General features: G+C 36.1%; 1 protein-coding gene across 2 annotated transcripts in view; it reads left to right on the forward strand.

Moving 5' to 3' along the window:
• The window catches only part of LOC145693068 (eukaryotic translation initiation factor 4H-like), a 71,945-nt gene that overhangs the window by 20,784 nt on the left and 33,871 nt on the right, over positions 1 to 17,290 (forward strand). The window contains exons 4-5 of one of the 2 annotated variants that reach the window (XM_081768739.1): positions 3,345 to 3,398; positions 4,903 to 4,944. In XM_081768739.1, the coding sequence (XP_081624865.1) occupies positions 3,345 to 3,398; positions 4,903 to 4,944 (96 nt within the window). The remainder of the gene's footprint in view (positions 1 to 3,344; positions 3,399 to 4,902; positions 4,945 to 17,290) is intronic. The other variant, XM_081768740.1, reaches the window with a different exon arrangement.

Consider the following 17,290-nt stretch of genomic DNA (forward strand, 5'->3'; position numbering starts at 1 on the left):
GCAAATGTGGAATCTCATTTTGTGCTCAAGTGAGTTCATAAGAATGCAAATGTCTAAATCATACTTTTGATCGAAAGATGGAAGAGACAATCACGTCTGTTGTGAAGCGTTCCTTATTCGATTCCAGATGGTTGTAGTTTGCATTCAAGTAGATGATGCCAGTAGGGTTTCTCAAGCTTCTCGTTTTTATTTTTTATTTTTTTATTTATTTATTTTTTTTTTTATTAATAGCATAACGGTCCGCTTGATTTGTTATCTCCTTAGCCTATTGGGCATAATCACGGTAAAGATTCCACTTTGTGTTGCTTCTTTCGGAAGAAGTTAGTAATCCAGAGGTATCAATTTCGCGCAGTAAGAAATTATGTAGCCGTCGCGCACGTAAGACATTTTTACAAGTGCATGTCTTGAGGTTTCTACTAATTTCTGTAAGAAATAGCTCCAAAGGAACAATGCTTGAAAAAAGTGCACGGAATGTTCAATTTTCAAGGGAGAAAGTAAATTTTCGTGATCCTCGTTTATGTTTACCAGTCTTTACTTCTATTTTATTTTTAATGTGATTTGTTCTATGAGTAAGATGAACATGATTGATCGAAAATTGACTAGTTCGACATTTAAAAGCTTCTCTTCTTCTGAGGTGTATCAAAATTCTACTTTTGTCGTGGTTACAATAGTTAAATAATAGAAAGAACTATGTTTTATATGTACCCTTAAAACTTCAGATTTGGTTTGTGGAATTGTAGAATAATTCTACGTTGCCTTTAAAATACGTCGTAGTGTGCAGCGTAGTTTGGAAAGAAAAAAAGGGAAAGCAGTGTTAACAGGTTCTGTGACGGCTTATAAATATTGTAAATAATCAGATTATACACTAGTGCCTTTTTAATTAATATTATAAACTGTGTCATTTGAGTTTAGTTTAAATTCCTCTTATTTGTGATTATTTATCTTTTATTTATTCGTAATGAAATATTGAAAAGTATGTCAAAACTATGTAATGCCTATATATATATATATATATATATATATATATATATATATATATATATATTAGGGGTGTCCAATAAGTTATCTACCTAGACATGAAGGAATGCAGATGGACTCACCTAGTCATCACTGTTCTTCGATGTAGTCCCCATGGAGGTCTAAGCACCTTCGCCACTTTGTGGGTAGTGAAGTGGCCTGCAAACCACTGGGAAAGAGCCTGTTGGACTTCGTTGTCTCCGCAGATGTTTTTTCAGGTCTCGAAAGAGGAAATAGTCACTAGGGGCCATGTCCGGACTGTAGGGAGAATGATTCTACACTTGGAAATCAGTCAACAATGGCAGCCTGAACCGTCCGGGTCGTGTGCACTGGTGCATTGTCGTGGAGCAAGAGGAACCCGTTGGCTAACTTTCCCGGACTTTATTCTGCAATGGTATCTCTCAGACGATACAGGGAGGCAGTATAGACATCACCTGTGATTGTCATCTTGTGAGGCATGTACTCCATCAGTAGAAGCCCCTCAGAATCCCAGAAGATGGTCGCCATAATCTTTCTCGCAGAAGGCTGTGTACGGAACTTCTTCGGAGGCGGAGAATCGTGGTGTTCCCACTACATGGACCCCTGCTTGTTCTCAGGATTCGTCCCCTGTCACCAGCTGATCCAGGAATTTCCCCTGTTCCTTCACAAAAAAGTGCAACAAGTCTTGGGATAGCTGCATCCGTCATTGGTTCTGTGCAGGCGTGAGCATTCTGGTGACCCAACGAGCACAGATCTTTGACATGCCCAAGCGGTCATGCAGAATCGTCAGGACTGATCTTTTGGATACGCCGCTGCAATCTCGGCGACCTTCATACGGCGGTCCTGCACGGCACATTTTCGTGGTGACTGCATCCGCGGATCTTCCGGAGCGGGGATCATCCTCAATGGACTCCCTTCCCCATTTGAATTGCTTTGACCAGTATTTGACCTGGAATTCTGACGGTGCTACATCCCGGTACACTTTCAGCAGTCGCTCGTGGATCTCCTTGGATCCCTTTTTTAGTGAGAAACTTTGATGACCGAGCGGTGTTCCAACTTCTGCAAATTCATTGTTCGCGACGTAACACACTGCTCACGATCAATGCGTTGCCCCAACTGACCTCAAATTCTGTAGCGAGGTTCCTCTCAGTGGCCTTGGCGTGCGTGTCAGGCGTCATTATGCACCTCCCCTCTCTTCTTGTCTAGGACTATAACTTACTGAACGCCCCTCGTACTTTCATGTTTTAGAGCGACGTGAAGTGATTAGTATCTCGGATGTAATTCTTCAGAATTTAGTCTTCATGTTAAAAAGTTGGTTATGGCTCTGCACTTATGTATCTAGACGAAGTGTTGCACGAATATAAGAATTTTTGGATTTAGATATGTTTTAGAAGAGATTTCGTAATTTGTATTTCGTTGAGTTTATCAATATAAGTATTTTCGACAAAGTTTAGAAGGCAATTAAAGTAGGAAGAGAATTTGATGTTTCTGATTTCGCTTCCTTTGATGGCTATACAGAGAATTCTTTGTTGTAATCATCTTAACGTATAACGTCCATGGTTTTAAAGAAATGTAATGTTCTGTATGCATGTTGAACCTTGAATTCATTCAGCTGTGGGAAATTTGGCAAGGAAAATGTTTCCATTATGAAACTAATGCCAACTGCGACACATTTTACTCAAGCCGAGGCCGTTACCATAGTCCTGTAATCCGGCTCCCTTAGAGGTGAGATAATGCGGAACAGCTTATACTGTAACGGTTGATATTACGTGATGGTGTGTGCACCCCCCAGGTGCACCAGATTTAAGCTCCTGTCATGGTTCTGAACTCACGTAAATAATAGGGACCGTTTTTTCATAAGTTCAGTGTTGCATAAGAATGCAAAATTTTAAATTCAGAAACTATCAATTACCGTATATTTCTGAACCCAAGACGAGGTTTTTGTTGCAATTTCGAACCAGATGTGGGGTCATCTGGTTTTCACGACATATCATTTAGTTTTTCTTTACTGAGCAGGATCACTATGTTCCATTAAGCTCTAAATTTACTCTCTTCCTCACTTACCGCTTTAGTCTTAAACATTCGCAGACTTAGTAGAGCCTTCAAGTGACGGAGACTGAGGGAGGTCTCTATTTGATTTGATTTTTAGTGCACTTTTATAGTAAGTTAAGAAAATAAACCCAGTACGTGTTATAGATGCTTTCTTTTTCATAATCTTTTGTTTAAAATGGGGAAGATCATCTTGGATTCGGAGTCGCGTTACATTCAGAAATATACGGTAGATTTTTTAAAAACCATTCATATGTAAGAAATTGTAAATATAAAACAGTTGTTTATTTCTTTTCCAGGTGGTTTTCGTGTTGGAAGATCAGGTGATAGAAGAGGATATGACGATTTTGGTGGTAAGAATTTTCGTTTCGGTATTGTTTTCTTTTTATATTTAGAGTAACTGAGTTGTCCCTTATTCGCTTGGGAAGAATAGGTGTATGAAAATATTTGAACCTCTCCTCCCTTAAGTTACGCATTTCTATGGTAGTATAATGTCAAATTCGTAATGTCGCCCCCTTTTCACCCACATGTCTGTGGAAGTGACCTCTCAGCAATCCCGAAAACAATGGAGTGGGCACTAATATCGGTCGTTTTCGGTTATCTTTACATGTCATATCTTCTCTCCTGCAGTTTTCATTTTCATGCTGATGGTGGATGAATTTAGACATAAGCAGCATTAGGGGTGTCATTATTCATCTCAGCGACCCCGAAAACTATGGATTGGATACTAATACCAGTCGTTTTCGATTATTTTACGTGTCCCTTCTCCACCCCCATGCCAATGACTGATGAATATGGACTTAAACGGCATCGAGAATGTGACTATTCACCTCAATGACTTCTAAAATTATGGATTGGGCATTAATATGTATCGTTTTCTATTATTTTTCCATGTCACCTTCCCTCCCCCATCTATGGCGAGACAATCAATGTAATATCGCAAGGTCCGTGGAAAACCTAAGGTTGATAGTCATGCCAAGTATCCTTTTAACTCGTTCAGTAGTTTTTACATGATTGGATCATACAAACTCATTCGATTATATATATATATATATATATATATATATATATATATATATATATATATAAATATAAATAAATTAAGGCCCTGTTTAAAGAGTAAGTCATTGTTTCATTTGATGCAAATTCTGCTTCACAAGCATTATTTTGAATAAGACAGGTCAAATGACACCTTGTTGATCTTGGAAAGAGTTTTCAAATACGGAGCACGTCTGGTGGTATGATTAACTTAACCTACCCCATGTCTGAAAATTCCTGCTGAATTGGTCAAGAAGTTATATGTCCCAGTGATTTTACGTTTGATCTTCGTTTCATTGATCGTGACAAAAGCACCTTGAAATAGCCGATAGCTTAACATATTTAAAATTTTATAAGAAATATGACAACGTATAAGTAAAATGATGAGTTTAAAAAAAAAGCATGCTGTGAATTCAATAAATGAAATGAAATCAATTTCTAGTACAGTGTTTTCTTAAGAAGGCTGACTTTCAGTAATCTAAATGTATCATATTTTATACCAGACAAAATTATGTTCTTTAATCACTTTAAAGAAGAGAAATGTAATGAAAGAATCATATTGTTATGGGTGTACGTGTGTATTATTATTATTATTATTATTATTATTATTATTATTATTATTATTATTATGATTTTAATGGTTTAGTTCCTTTGTTTATTTAAATGAGAAGTCAGTCTGCTCGTAATGTTGTTTGACAATGTTTAATACTAGTGATTTCTCTATAAATATATTACAGTTGTAAGGTTCACTATTTTAAATAAGACTTATTTAACGTTAAATTGATACATATGTGAAACTTTTTTTTCTTTCATATCAAGGAGAGGATGGGGATGGTTTTCGTCAGCCACGGTCAGAAAGAGGTAGGAAATGGTGGTGGTGATGGGTGGTGTAGGGTTTAATTCCGCATTTTAATTTTTATGTTAAATATTTAAGTTCTAAGGTTTTCTCGGGATCTTTCATTTCCTCCCAAACGGAATAGGGAACTCACAACATCTAAGTAATTAACATTATGCTTGGTAGTACTTATTTCCAAGCATATCGCTCAAATTGGTAAGCAGTTCCCGGTTAAATCAAGAATTTGAAAGATTGTATTTGCTAGCAACTCATATTGTTTTGGCCATATGCCATCTACCGCAGGGTTCTGGCTTTTTTAAGATGATAAGCATTTCCTACAATTCAATTTTAATATAGTAAGTTAATAATACCGTATTAATAAGATAAATAGACAATCTTCAACTCTACTATTATAAAGGTTATATCATTAATTGTAATGTTTAATCATTATAAATTCTACTTAGATTATAAGATATTCATAAATAATTAAACACAATGGTAGTCTCGATGTGTTCTATGATTATAATTTTTTCTTGTATTTTAATTTCTCATCAAGATTTCTGGTGAGATACTTGATCGCCTTTCATCAGGATGATTTTTGAGCTTAAATTGTGAAAATGTGGCTATTCACATACTAGATAACAGCACTTCAGTGGCGATAACTAAATTGTAAAAATTTGTATGTGAATAGCCAAACATCTTCACAATTAAAGCTCAAAAATCATCCTTGCAAAAGGCAATCGAATATCTCGTCAGAAATAATGATGAAAAATTGATTATCATCGTAGCATACATCCAGGTTAGTGTTGTGTTTAATTTTGATCTGTGTTCTATACGTTCAGTTAGTTGCTATTCGTTATGAATCAAATGTATACTCCGACTCTTATCAGAAAATATTATTGTTATTACTATTCTATGTCTGCCATTTCTAGCGAAGAACATGCTTGAAAAAGGGTATTATTAAAATATGGCTTCAGACATTTGGGCAATGACACATAAATGAAAACATTCCAGAGCTGGAATTTAATAGTTAGTGTTCAAAAGTACTTTTATTTATTTTTTTTTATTTATTTTATTTACGTGTAACTGTGATTTTTAAAAATGCGTAGTACTTTCTAGCTTTCGCGTCACCCTCTAGACCCTTGTTCACAGAGGGTGAAAACAGGAGGAAAAGTAACAGAAACATCGGAAAAAATAAAAAGGAACGAATAGTTCAGATCGATTCAGGCAGGTAAAGAAAAAATCTTAACCTTGATGGTCCCAGATGATGTTGAGTTTAACAGATGTTAAATTCAGGACAAAGTTAAAAAACCTCCTAGCCCAAGATAGAGACAGCCAAAGATGTGGCCTAAGAGACCATTTTTCACGTACAGAATACTAAAACGCTCTATCTCTAAAACGGTTCAAGATATTTAGTTTTATTTGAAAGGTAATAGTGTACTGATTAAAATGGTATCCTCGATGTGAAAATGTATGTCCCAAGCTCATACTGTAGCCGTGATACATACATACATACATATATATATATATATATATATATATATATATATATATATATATATATATATATATATATATATATATATTAGGGTGGTCCAGAAACATGGCCAAAAACAAAATTTGTGCAGGAGACCCCAGCACCCTCTTAATTTTTTACTTCCCATTTTAGTATTATTTTGGTAGAATTTCAGCTTCCTAGTCCCACTGGAAAATGGTTCTCAACCACTTTTTTCCCTTTGAAATACAGTAGGACCTCGATTATTTGATAGTTTTCGGGCTATTTCTCAGCACCTATTCAACCGATTTGCACCAAATTTGGAGGGTAAGCATCTATTGCTATTTAGTTTTGTTCCTTAAAATATAAAACCTATCAGTTGAATAGAAACTGAGAAATAGTCTGGAAACTGTGTCGGATAATCTTGGTTTTACTGTATTTTTATAGGTCTATAGAAATTTTAATTGTAAAAAGGTTAACGATTTACACACTATTATTTTTTATTTAGAAACGAGATAAATTAAAGAAGCATGTACATTGTACTCTTCGCATCAAAAAAATTGCGACAGCTAACGCCGTACAGTTAGGCCACCCAATATACACCTTCTTATCTAATTATCGTGTCAGGTAAAGAGATCCCCTCTCTCTCCTCCTCTCTTCTTCCATACTAAAATTAGTTAACAACATGAGCGCAACTCTTAATTTCAAACTACGGATTTATTAGTTTCCATTAAATGAAATAACAAAACCGAGACGAAACAAGATTCTGAGTTGAAATAGGGGGAAACTGAAATACACACAATGAAAAATTGAAACCAATTACACAGAGATTCAGAAATGAGGCAGAGAAGAGGAGAGAGGAAGAAAAAAGGGAGAACAGATAAAAATGTTGAATACAAACGTAGTAAAAAACGAACCTAACATTATAAAGTTCCATTTCCAGATATCCAACAGTAATATGGAAATAATGTTTGTTTTTACATATTATTTCAGAACTATTCGAATATATAGAGAATGCTTTAAACATTCATTATGCCACGTTCATAATGGATAGCATACTCAATTTCCAGTAGAACTGTAGATCTCCGAGACACATCTAGGATAATGTCAAAAGTTTAACACACATGCTTTGTTTCCACGTGGTTCGATTGCAAATTCGGTAGTGTTCATTGGACGTACTGATCCAAAATACATTTTAATAAACCTAGTAGAGAGCGTTGGTCATATCCTCTATTTCAGACTACTAATGCAAACTCAACAGAGAAAAAAAAAAACGAAAGATAAACCAAAACGAAAAGAAAAAGAAAAAGAAAGAAAGAAAGAGAAAATTGAAAGTGCTATTTTACTGCTAAATTTTTATAAGAAATACCCTATATTAAAAGTCCAAACTGTATCGTAATGAAAAGATACAAATGTTCGAAAGGAAAAGTTTATGTTCCTCATAGATGTAGCATGTTTCAGATTTCAACGGGAATAAAACACTTTGAATTATAGGATGGAAATGAATTTTGTGTCGAACTAACATAAATATTTTTTTCTTTCTTTTTCAAATAACCCAAGAGGTTACCATTTTCTTGTCTTTTCCGAACATTTATCTTTCGAACATCCAGCATTGATTTCATCTCTTGCGGATATAACGTATTTTGCACAGATAGAATGAACACGCAAGAGTTCAAACGGATCATCGTGTTAGTCGGATGATGTTGGTTAGGTTATAGACTACCACTGGATCGAGGATTCAAATCCGTAGTGACCCGGTAATTCGACTGAGACTCGGTAACCCAGAGGATAAAAAAGAGATTTTACTTATTCCCTTGCGTTTAAACAGTATTTCTATCAGAGATGACCAGGACTGGTTATGTTATCCCGAGAGCAAGAAAACACGACGCCGAAGTTCCCAGTTAATTAGATTCTCCAGACCAGGTATATCGGGCTCTTCCTCCGTTTTAACTTTCGAACATGAGTGCCTGTGTGTGTGAGAGAGAGGGGGAGAAGTGAAAGATGCAAAGACGGAATAGGGAAACGTCAAGAAAGAAAGAAAGAGAGAGGGGGGACGAATATAAATATGAAACATATTTATTATTGCAGTGTATGATGTAGAACGCACACACTACTAGAATTATCGCCAATGATGCCTTGTAAGTTTTCCATCAGAAGATGAATCTCTGTTTGCAGCCATTATTTTATGCGAAAAAATCATACTACCTGATGGGGAATCGAACCAAGATTTTCCACTTGGAAGTCTAGCACGTTACCACTACACCACGTGTAGTGTTTCTTTCTGAGAACTATAACAGGAATAGTGTATATTGCAGATCAATGATGTCTTTGGAATGTCCTGGTAATTTCCTAACCAATATTCGTAAATCATTTCTATCATGCTACAGGTGTTTGCTTCCACATTCTTACGTATTGCTTGTCCAGTATGATAAGTCGATTCTTCATAATTACTTTGTAAAAAACTTAACTTTGGCGTGAACAGGATTTGAACCTATGTTAGATAGCTATATTATTCATAAGGCCATTACGTTACCCCTACACTATAATGCCACCTGAAACTCCAAGCCCACATATTACTTACTTTAGCCCTGATCTTTGGAACGAACCAAAGTGCACAACGAAATTCATTTATTCGACGGCCTAGACAGAAATTAGTGCCCACTAATAAAGAAAGAGCATATAATCCAGGAAAAATTACAGAAATGAAACCTATTTTGCAGTAATTTCGCCGTGCATGTTCAAAAATACGTGAATAATAATAATAATAAATGTTCACATTCACAGTATAGTTGTCAATTATTATTATTATTATTATTATTATTAGCATCAATTACCCGCTTCGTTGGGTTAAATTGATGAAAAATAGTAATATGTTCCGTTACTCAGTCTCTTTTTAGTATTACTAAAGTTCTCTTAGATATCGGTCATTTTCGATGAGTTTTATATATGCCCTCCCCACCTTTTGTTCTGAGGCACGGCATCTGCAATGTCATCGTTTATCTCAGCGAGCCGGAAAGATATGAATTCGACACTGATATTGGTTATTTCGATCATTTTTATATATTTCCCCCTTCTCCAAGTTGCGGAGCTGAATTTGAATTTAAACAGCATCAGATGTATCACTGTTAATCTCAGCGACTCCAAAAGTTATAGATTCGCTACTAACACCGGTAATTTTTCGTTCTTTTTTAAATGTCGCTCTCCCTCCCTTAAGTTACACCGTCAAAGTGATATGACAAAAATCAACCTAGGTTGAAAATTTGATCGAGATTGGTTTGGTAGTTCAAGAGTCATTAAGTTCTATTTATTTTTATATATATCTCCCTCTCCCATTCCCCTCTCCAAGTTCTCCCGTGAAAGTGAAATGAAAAAAAGCATCTCAGGCCCCAATCTCATCTATGCGAAAAATGTGATCGAGATTGATCATCTGGTTCACGAGTTATAAAGTTTTATGTGTTATTTTTAACTCCTCCCTCCCCTCAACCCTAACTTAGATCGTCAAAGTAAGTAGATAAATACTATCTTAGGCCCGAACCTCATCTATGTTGGAAATTTGATTTATGATCGGTCCGGTGGTTCAAGAGTGATGGAGTTACAAAGACAGTAACTTTCATTTTCATTTTTTCTCCCTCTTTCCGGCCCCTACGTTGCACATTCAAACTAAAATGGTAAAAGTCATCCCAGATCCGACCCTTATCTATATTGAAAGTTTGATAGAAATCGGTCAGGTGGTTCAAGAATTATTACGTTTTATTCATTTTTATATGTCAGCCCTCCTGACCTCCTCCACCTAAATTCTACCGTTAAAATGAAATGATAAAAAAGGTTCCCAGGCCCGAGCCTTATCAATGTTGGAAATTTGATCGAGATCGGTCGGGTGGTTCAAGAGATTAGGAACCACAAATAGTTACTTTTCCATTTTATAGTACAGGTTATTATTATTATTATTATTATTATTATTATTATTATTATTATTATTATTATTTGCGTACCTTTGAAATTACTGCAAAATATATTTTATTTCTATAATTTTTCCTGGATTGTATGTTTTTCCTTTATTTGTGGGCACTAATTTCTCTCTAGGCCTTCGAATAAATGAATTTCGTTATGCACATTGGCGCAAATAACGTTACAGGAAGAAGCCGGTTCATTCCAAAAATCAGGGCTAAAGTAAGCAATATTTGGGTTGTAGTTTCAAGTGGCATGATAGTGTAGAGGTAACGTAATGGCCTTATGAATAATACAGCTATCTTAACATAGGTTCAAATCCTGTTCATTCCAAAATTAATTATTTTACAAATAATCATGAAGAATCGACTTATCATGCTGGACAAGCAATACCTAAGAATGTGCAAGCAAAGACCTGTGTCATGATAGAGACGATTTACGAATGTTGCTTAGGAAAAGGCAAAAGAATTACCAGGACATTCCAAAGACATCATTGATCTGCAATATACATTTTTCGTGTTATCGTCTCAGAAAGAAACACTATACCATTTGTTAAACAAAGTTTGACTAAAGCAATCGGTGGTGTAGTGATAACGCGCCAGACTTCCAAATGGAAAATCTTGGTTCGATTACCCATCAGGTAGTATGATTTTTTCGCATAAAATAATGGCTACAAACAGAGATTCATCTTCTGATGGAGAACTCACAAGGCACCACTGGCGTTAATTCGAGTAAACTGTGTGCGTGTCCCCCTCCTCTCTCTCTGTCACACACACAATGTTCCAAAGTGAAAACGGAGGAAGAGCCCGATATACCTGGTCTGAAGAATCTAATTAACTGGGAACTTCGGCGTCTTGTTTTTCTTGCTCTGGGGATAACATCTCCAGTCCTGGTCATCTCTGATAGAAATACTGTTTAAACGCAAGGGAATAAGTAAAATCTCTTTTTTATCCTCTGGGTTACTGAGTCTCAGTCGAATTAACGGGTCACTACGGATTTGAATCCTCGATCCGGTGGTGGTCTATAGCCTAACCAACATCATCCGACTGACACGATGATCCGTTTGAGCTCTAGCGTGTTCATTCTATCTGTGCAAAAATAGTTATATCCGCAAGAGATGAAATCAATGCTGGATGTTCGGAATAGATAAATCTTCGGAAAAGGCTAAAAAATAGTAACATCTTTGGTTATTTGAAAAAAAAAAATATTAGTTCGAAACAAAATTTGTTTCCATCCTATAAATCAATGGGTTTTATTCCCGTTGAAATTTGAAACATGCTACATCTATGAGGAACATAAACTTTTCCTTTCGAACATTTGTAACTTTTCATGAGGATACAGTTCGGACTCTTAAGGTTAGTGTAAAGGAACAAGTTTTGCCGATAGTTGGCACTACAGTCTTTGTATCTCTCCCATTTATTTTTTACCTTTCACGAAAAATTTACAAATTTCCACCTGGAGACTAAATTTTTAGAGAAGGAACTTCATAACCTATTAAAGGGAACAATCCGTGCCGATTTTTTATTTAGAATTTTCTTAATTGTTGAAACAGTTCCATTGTTAAATGTTTGGATATCCATTTCAACAATCAAGCCATTTCAACAATGAAGAAAATTCTAAATAAAAAATCGGCAGGGATTATTGCCTTCGATAGATTATGAAGTTCCTTTTCTAAAAGTCTGAAGTCTGTAGGTTGACATTTGTAAGATAAATCGTGATTTTTTGTGAATTGTAAAAAATACATGGGAGAGATACGAAAACTGGAGTACAATCTATCGGCAAAACTTGTCGCTTTAAACCAACCTTAATGTAGGGTATTTCTGATAGAAATTTAGCAGTAAAATAGCACTCATTCAATTTTCTCTTTCTTTCTTTCTTTTTCTTTTCGTTTCGGTTTATCTTTTTGTTGTTTTCTTTGTTCAGTTTGCATTAGTAGTCTGAAATGGGGAATATGACCAACGGTCTCTACTGGGTTTATTTTGGATCAGTACGTCCAATGAACACTACCGAATTTGCAATCGAACCACGTGGAAACAAAGCATGTGTGTTAAACTTTTGACATTATCCTAGATGTGTCTCGGAGATCTACAGTTCTACTGGAAATTGAGTATGCTATCCATTATGAACGTGGCATAATGAATGTTTAAAGCATTCTCTATATATTCGAATAGTTCTGAAATAATATGTAAAAACAAACATTATTTCCATATTACGGTTGGATTTCTGGAAACGGAACTTTATAATGTTAGGTTCGTTTTTTACTACGTTTGTATTCAACATTTTTATCTGTTCTCCCTTTTTTCTTCCTCTCTCCTCTTCTCTCTCTCTCTCTCTGCCTCATTTCTGAATCTCTGTGTAATAGACATCCATTGGTTTCAATTTTTCATTGTGTGTATTTCAGTTTCTCCCTACATCAACTCATGAATCTTTTTTCGTCTCTTTTTGTTATTTCATTTTATCGAACTAATACATACAGGTATGTAGTTTGATATTAGAAGTGCGCTCATGTTGTTAGCTAATTTTAGTATGGGAGAGAAAAAAGGAGGAGAGAGAGGGGTTTCTTTATCTGACACGATTATGGGATAAGAAGGTGTATATTGGGTGGCCTAACTACGGCGTTAGCTGTCGCAATTTTTTTGATGCGGAGTGTACATTCAATTACATTTGTACAATTTAGTACTTTATTAGATGCATGTATACCGGTGTATACAAACACGGAAAGTATAGCAAACACAAGTGACGTCCTCCATGGTGGATTAGAGAAAGATCAGGTCGATAGAATGAACTCAGTTAAAAGTGCAAAATAAAAATAAATGCGGAAAGTAAAAACAAAACTGAAACAAAATATTTTATCTCTATCTTATCCTGATAAACAGTGAATGCTTAACAGTTCCACAGTGTCCAATTCACAATTGCAAGGCATCTATGGGGGACTTTTTATTTGTCTGTGTCGGAACTGGTTTCCGATTTGCCTCAACAACTTGCAGGAGAAACTGTTTATCTTCTTCGTCGTTTGTTAAGAGATTATTAAACACCTCGAAAAGCTTGATCCCTCTTTCTGTGGTGTCATTCACGACTCGAAGTTATTTCACTCACTCTCTGCCTCCAGATAATCTTGATTCTTCTTCCATTCACCGGTGGAAAGTTAAGAAATTCATTTTCAATCTGTAAACAAGAGAAGCTTTACCGTTCGTCTGGTTGCAAAATCTCCGAGACTTACTCCTTTGAGTAAGGTCGCATCACCTCTCACGTTCCTCTCTCTGGGCTCAGTTGCCATTCCTTGGACAATTTTGTTTTTCTCTTCTGCCATAACTTTGAGAACAAAGCGAGACCTAGCAATTCATCGGAAAGGTACCATAAATGACGTTCGAGGACTTTTCTTGCGGCGATGCTGGTTCTCATAATCCATATCTTGATATTTCTGCAACTGGATCTAGAAGTTCAGATCTCCGCCAGGAGCTTCAGCGGCTAGTGGAGCTTGTATCCATACCTTGGTGTAGAGAAGGTCTCCTAACAGCACGAAACGCTCAAGTTGGGTTTCCTCCTCCTTCGGCAGCTTGAACACATCACGCTGATCTCGAAAAAAGAAAGATTTTCATTGCGTAGATTAACTTTACGATCCACCGAGCGTGGTGAACTGGCCCTGGAGCTCTCCAATGAATCTTCTTAGGGGAAGATCCTAGAACAAGCATCATCATCTCGATGAGTTCTTGATAATCATCTCTGGGTTGCAATTCCCTTTCGATAGTTTCCCTCAGGAAGTCTATAGTCGAGACCATGAAAATTTCACTTTCCTTCTTGATTTCGAATGGCCGAAAATTGTGTCTCTGAACCCGATCCCAAACCGCCTTGAATCTCTTGAAGATAGGAATGTCAGGTGAACTCGAGCAACCAGAGCACAGGTGAGGACTTTCGCCAAAAGCAGTTTCATCACGTGGTGACGACATGCTCACTACAGAAGCTCTCGGCCAATTCTGTGTTCAAGAAGAACGCACACTCCATTGATATGACCTGTGTTCACAGGGTTGGTGTTGAAACTTATGGCATGCACTTTGTCGATTAAGTTCTACTGTATAATAAGGTCATGAACGATCTTGGCTTCTGCCCTGTCCCTGAATACAAATTGGCGCACCAAGAAGCTTCTCGTGACCATCGCCAGAAACAAGTACTGTCAGATGATCAACTTTTCCCCCACCCAAAATTTCAGGTAGAATTTTCCCATCCCAGTGGATCACGAGAGGATGTTCCGGAGAAAATTCTCTCTGCAGGGAATCCGCTCTCTTTTTTCGGGATTTCTTTCGCTCCCTGCGGACTGAACTTCGCGAAAGTGGAAGGAATCTAGGGTCGCAACCGAAAGCTGCTGCTATCGGGACCATTAACCGGACTGCTTGGTGATCAGATACTTCGATTCGATCCAGAGAGAGTATTACTAACTGGGTGAAGATATCGTGTGTTGTGACCTTTTCTGCCCGTTTCTGTCGTTTCCGGCTTAGACATCCAGCTAGTTCAAATTCCTCATCCTAACTGCATTTTTTTTTTTTTTTTTTTTTTTTTTTTTTTTTTTTTTTTTGTAGTTTTCTTCTTCATCAGTAAAGCAAACATTGGAAGCTTCTGCTGCTGATGATGTTGAAGTAATTGCTCTTTGTCTGCGTTCTTCTTCTTTGTTTCGTCGCTGAAGAGCTCGCTCCTGCTTTTGTACAAGTGCCTTGTTTTCTGCAGCCAGAAACATCTTACGACCCCTTCCCCTCCCGTTGGTCTAGGAGAAAATCTCACAAGCAACGTACAGGACAAGGCAGGATCAGATCTGGCTCAAACTTCACCCAGAGGACACATAATAGAAAAGAAGAAAAAATGCGAAATTGGAGCTGCCCCCATCCAGAAACACCAGAGATATGCTCCGCAACATAACGCACCACGGGACAATATGATATAAGGTAAACGTCGCAAGATACCCATTTATGTCGAAAACGGAAAGAATGGGCAGCACTAGGATGATATCAAGATATTTGATATGCTATAACACTGACTTGGAGGCCATCTTGAAAGCCGCGATCTTGGATATAACGTAAGGTATTGAAATGAGAAGCGGGATGTGTGATATATCAATGTAAGGTAAAATGCAAAAGGAGAACCAATGATGTAACCGCGAAAAAAATATGTGTAATGGTGTGGACGGGACGAAGTGTGGAAGACTTGAGCAAAACAAACGTGTATTCGAAGGACAGAATAATAGGCCAAGACCTATATCTTGGATTGGTGATCAAAAGCACGACCTACCTAGGATAGAAGCCCACTCCTGGACAATGTTTTATACGTTTCTTGGTCAATTTTCTTGCTGTTTTGTGTAAACAATGGACATAAAGAATTTTGGGTATTGCCAATGTAATTGGCTAATTATAAACTTTTTATTTATGTTGTATTTTTGTTTTAAATTTAATTTTTAAAAATAAACAAAACAAAAACTTTTTTACATAAATTTAAATTAAAAATTTATAATGTTTAAAAAAAATATGTAATTTGTTTGCAAATTTGTTTTATGTGCTAAAAACAGTTTAGCTTACATAATAAATTTCCTCATTATGTAAATCTTGCATTAACAAATTTCTTTGTTTAAACCAAATTCCAACTTTTACATAAACCCAGTTTTTTGGGTCATGGCATAATTTTACGTCACTTTGGGTAACAACCTAAATAAAAAAGTATATAATTTCACAATATTTCCAAAATAGGGGAGTGTAACCCGACATTCATATATCGCTAACAATTTCAATATAACTAAAATATTAAAAACACATTTTATCTTCAAACACCAAACATCATAGACTTTATCAAATAAAGTTTAAAAAAGTTACTATTTTGTCAATCCCAACCAAATTAAAAACTTGTGCTAAAAATAAACCTCAAGTAACAGTCATAAAACAATATCTTCAATAAAAAACTCAAATATATACTTAAAAACTCTTGTCAACTGCCAAAAATGTCTCTACACATAAACCAATTCACAAACACTACATAACTAATCTAAAACATTAAAATCAATCACACATTTAAAGCTTGTATCTTTTATCCACACCTAAAATTTCCTAGTTTAATTAATATATATATATCTTCTATCAAAAATATAAGAAGAAGTTGGTTATATTTAAAACGCAAAACCTCTCGCAATATATCCCAATTAAAATAAACCTTAAACATAACCACACCAGCAATGCATGTGCTGAACCATGTCATTTCTCATCACTTATGACTACAACACTTGTGGTCTTGTTTTAAAAATAAGTAACTATTGTAAGATCTGAAACTTAGTCATTACTCCAGTGATACTCTTGTACTTCTTGTGTCAGAATCACAGACCAGATCTCAGCAAAATTACAGTCAATCACTAAACATAGTTGTTCAGGCTCTACGTCTCTTCACTTCTGCAGTGTGTTGTTGAAATTTCTTCAGATGTTGGTCATGTTATTGATTTCACAATCCATTTCCCAATTCATCAATGAAGGAATCAATTTCAATACTTATCTTAATGAGTTCATTTTCCTCCTATGTTGCATATGTAACTTTAGAAGAGCCATTTGCTAGACAAAGTGTCTGTAAGACGAGTTGTCCCTTTCCAGGGCAGGCATCACATTTCTGAAATAAAGAAGTCTTTCTTTGTACACCCCAGACTACTAACGACTTCACACGTCCAGTCAAGTTATATGTCACGCCTTCAAATGAGTTCTTGGAAGTTATCACGCGAAGTTCAAAATTGACATAATACGCACATAAACAGACATCTCTAGGTGGGTATGGAACTCAGGTCGTAGGCCTAGTGTATAAAATTTTGATCTTCCAATGTGGATGACGGGCTAACATTGCAGTAGATGCCGAAAGCTCAGAAATCTAATTCGTAATCCTAGTCTTATCAAAAGTTGGAAGTTCTCCTTTTC

Source organism: Thermobia domestica, chromosome 8 (genome assembly GCF_964235325.1).
Source record: "Thermobia domestica chromosome 8, izTheDome1.hap1.1, whole genome shotgun sequence".
Taxonomy (NCBI): Eukaryota; Metazoa; Arthropoda; class Insecta; order Zygentoma; family Lepismatidae; genus Thermobia; species Thermobia domestica.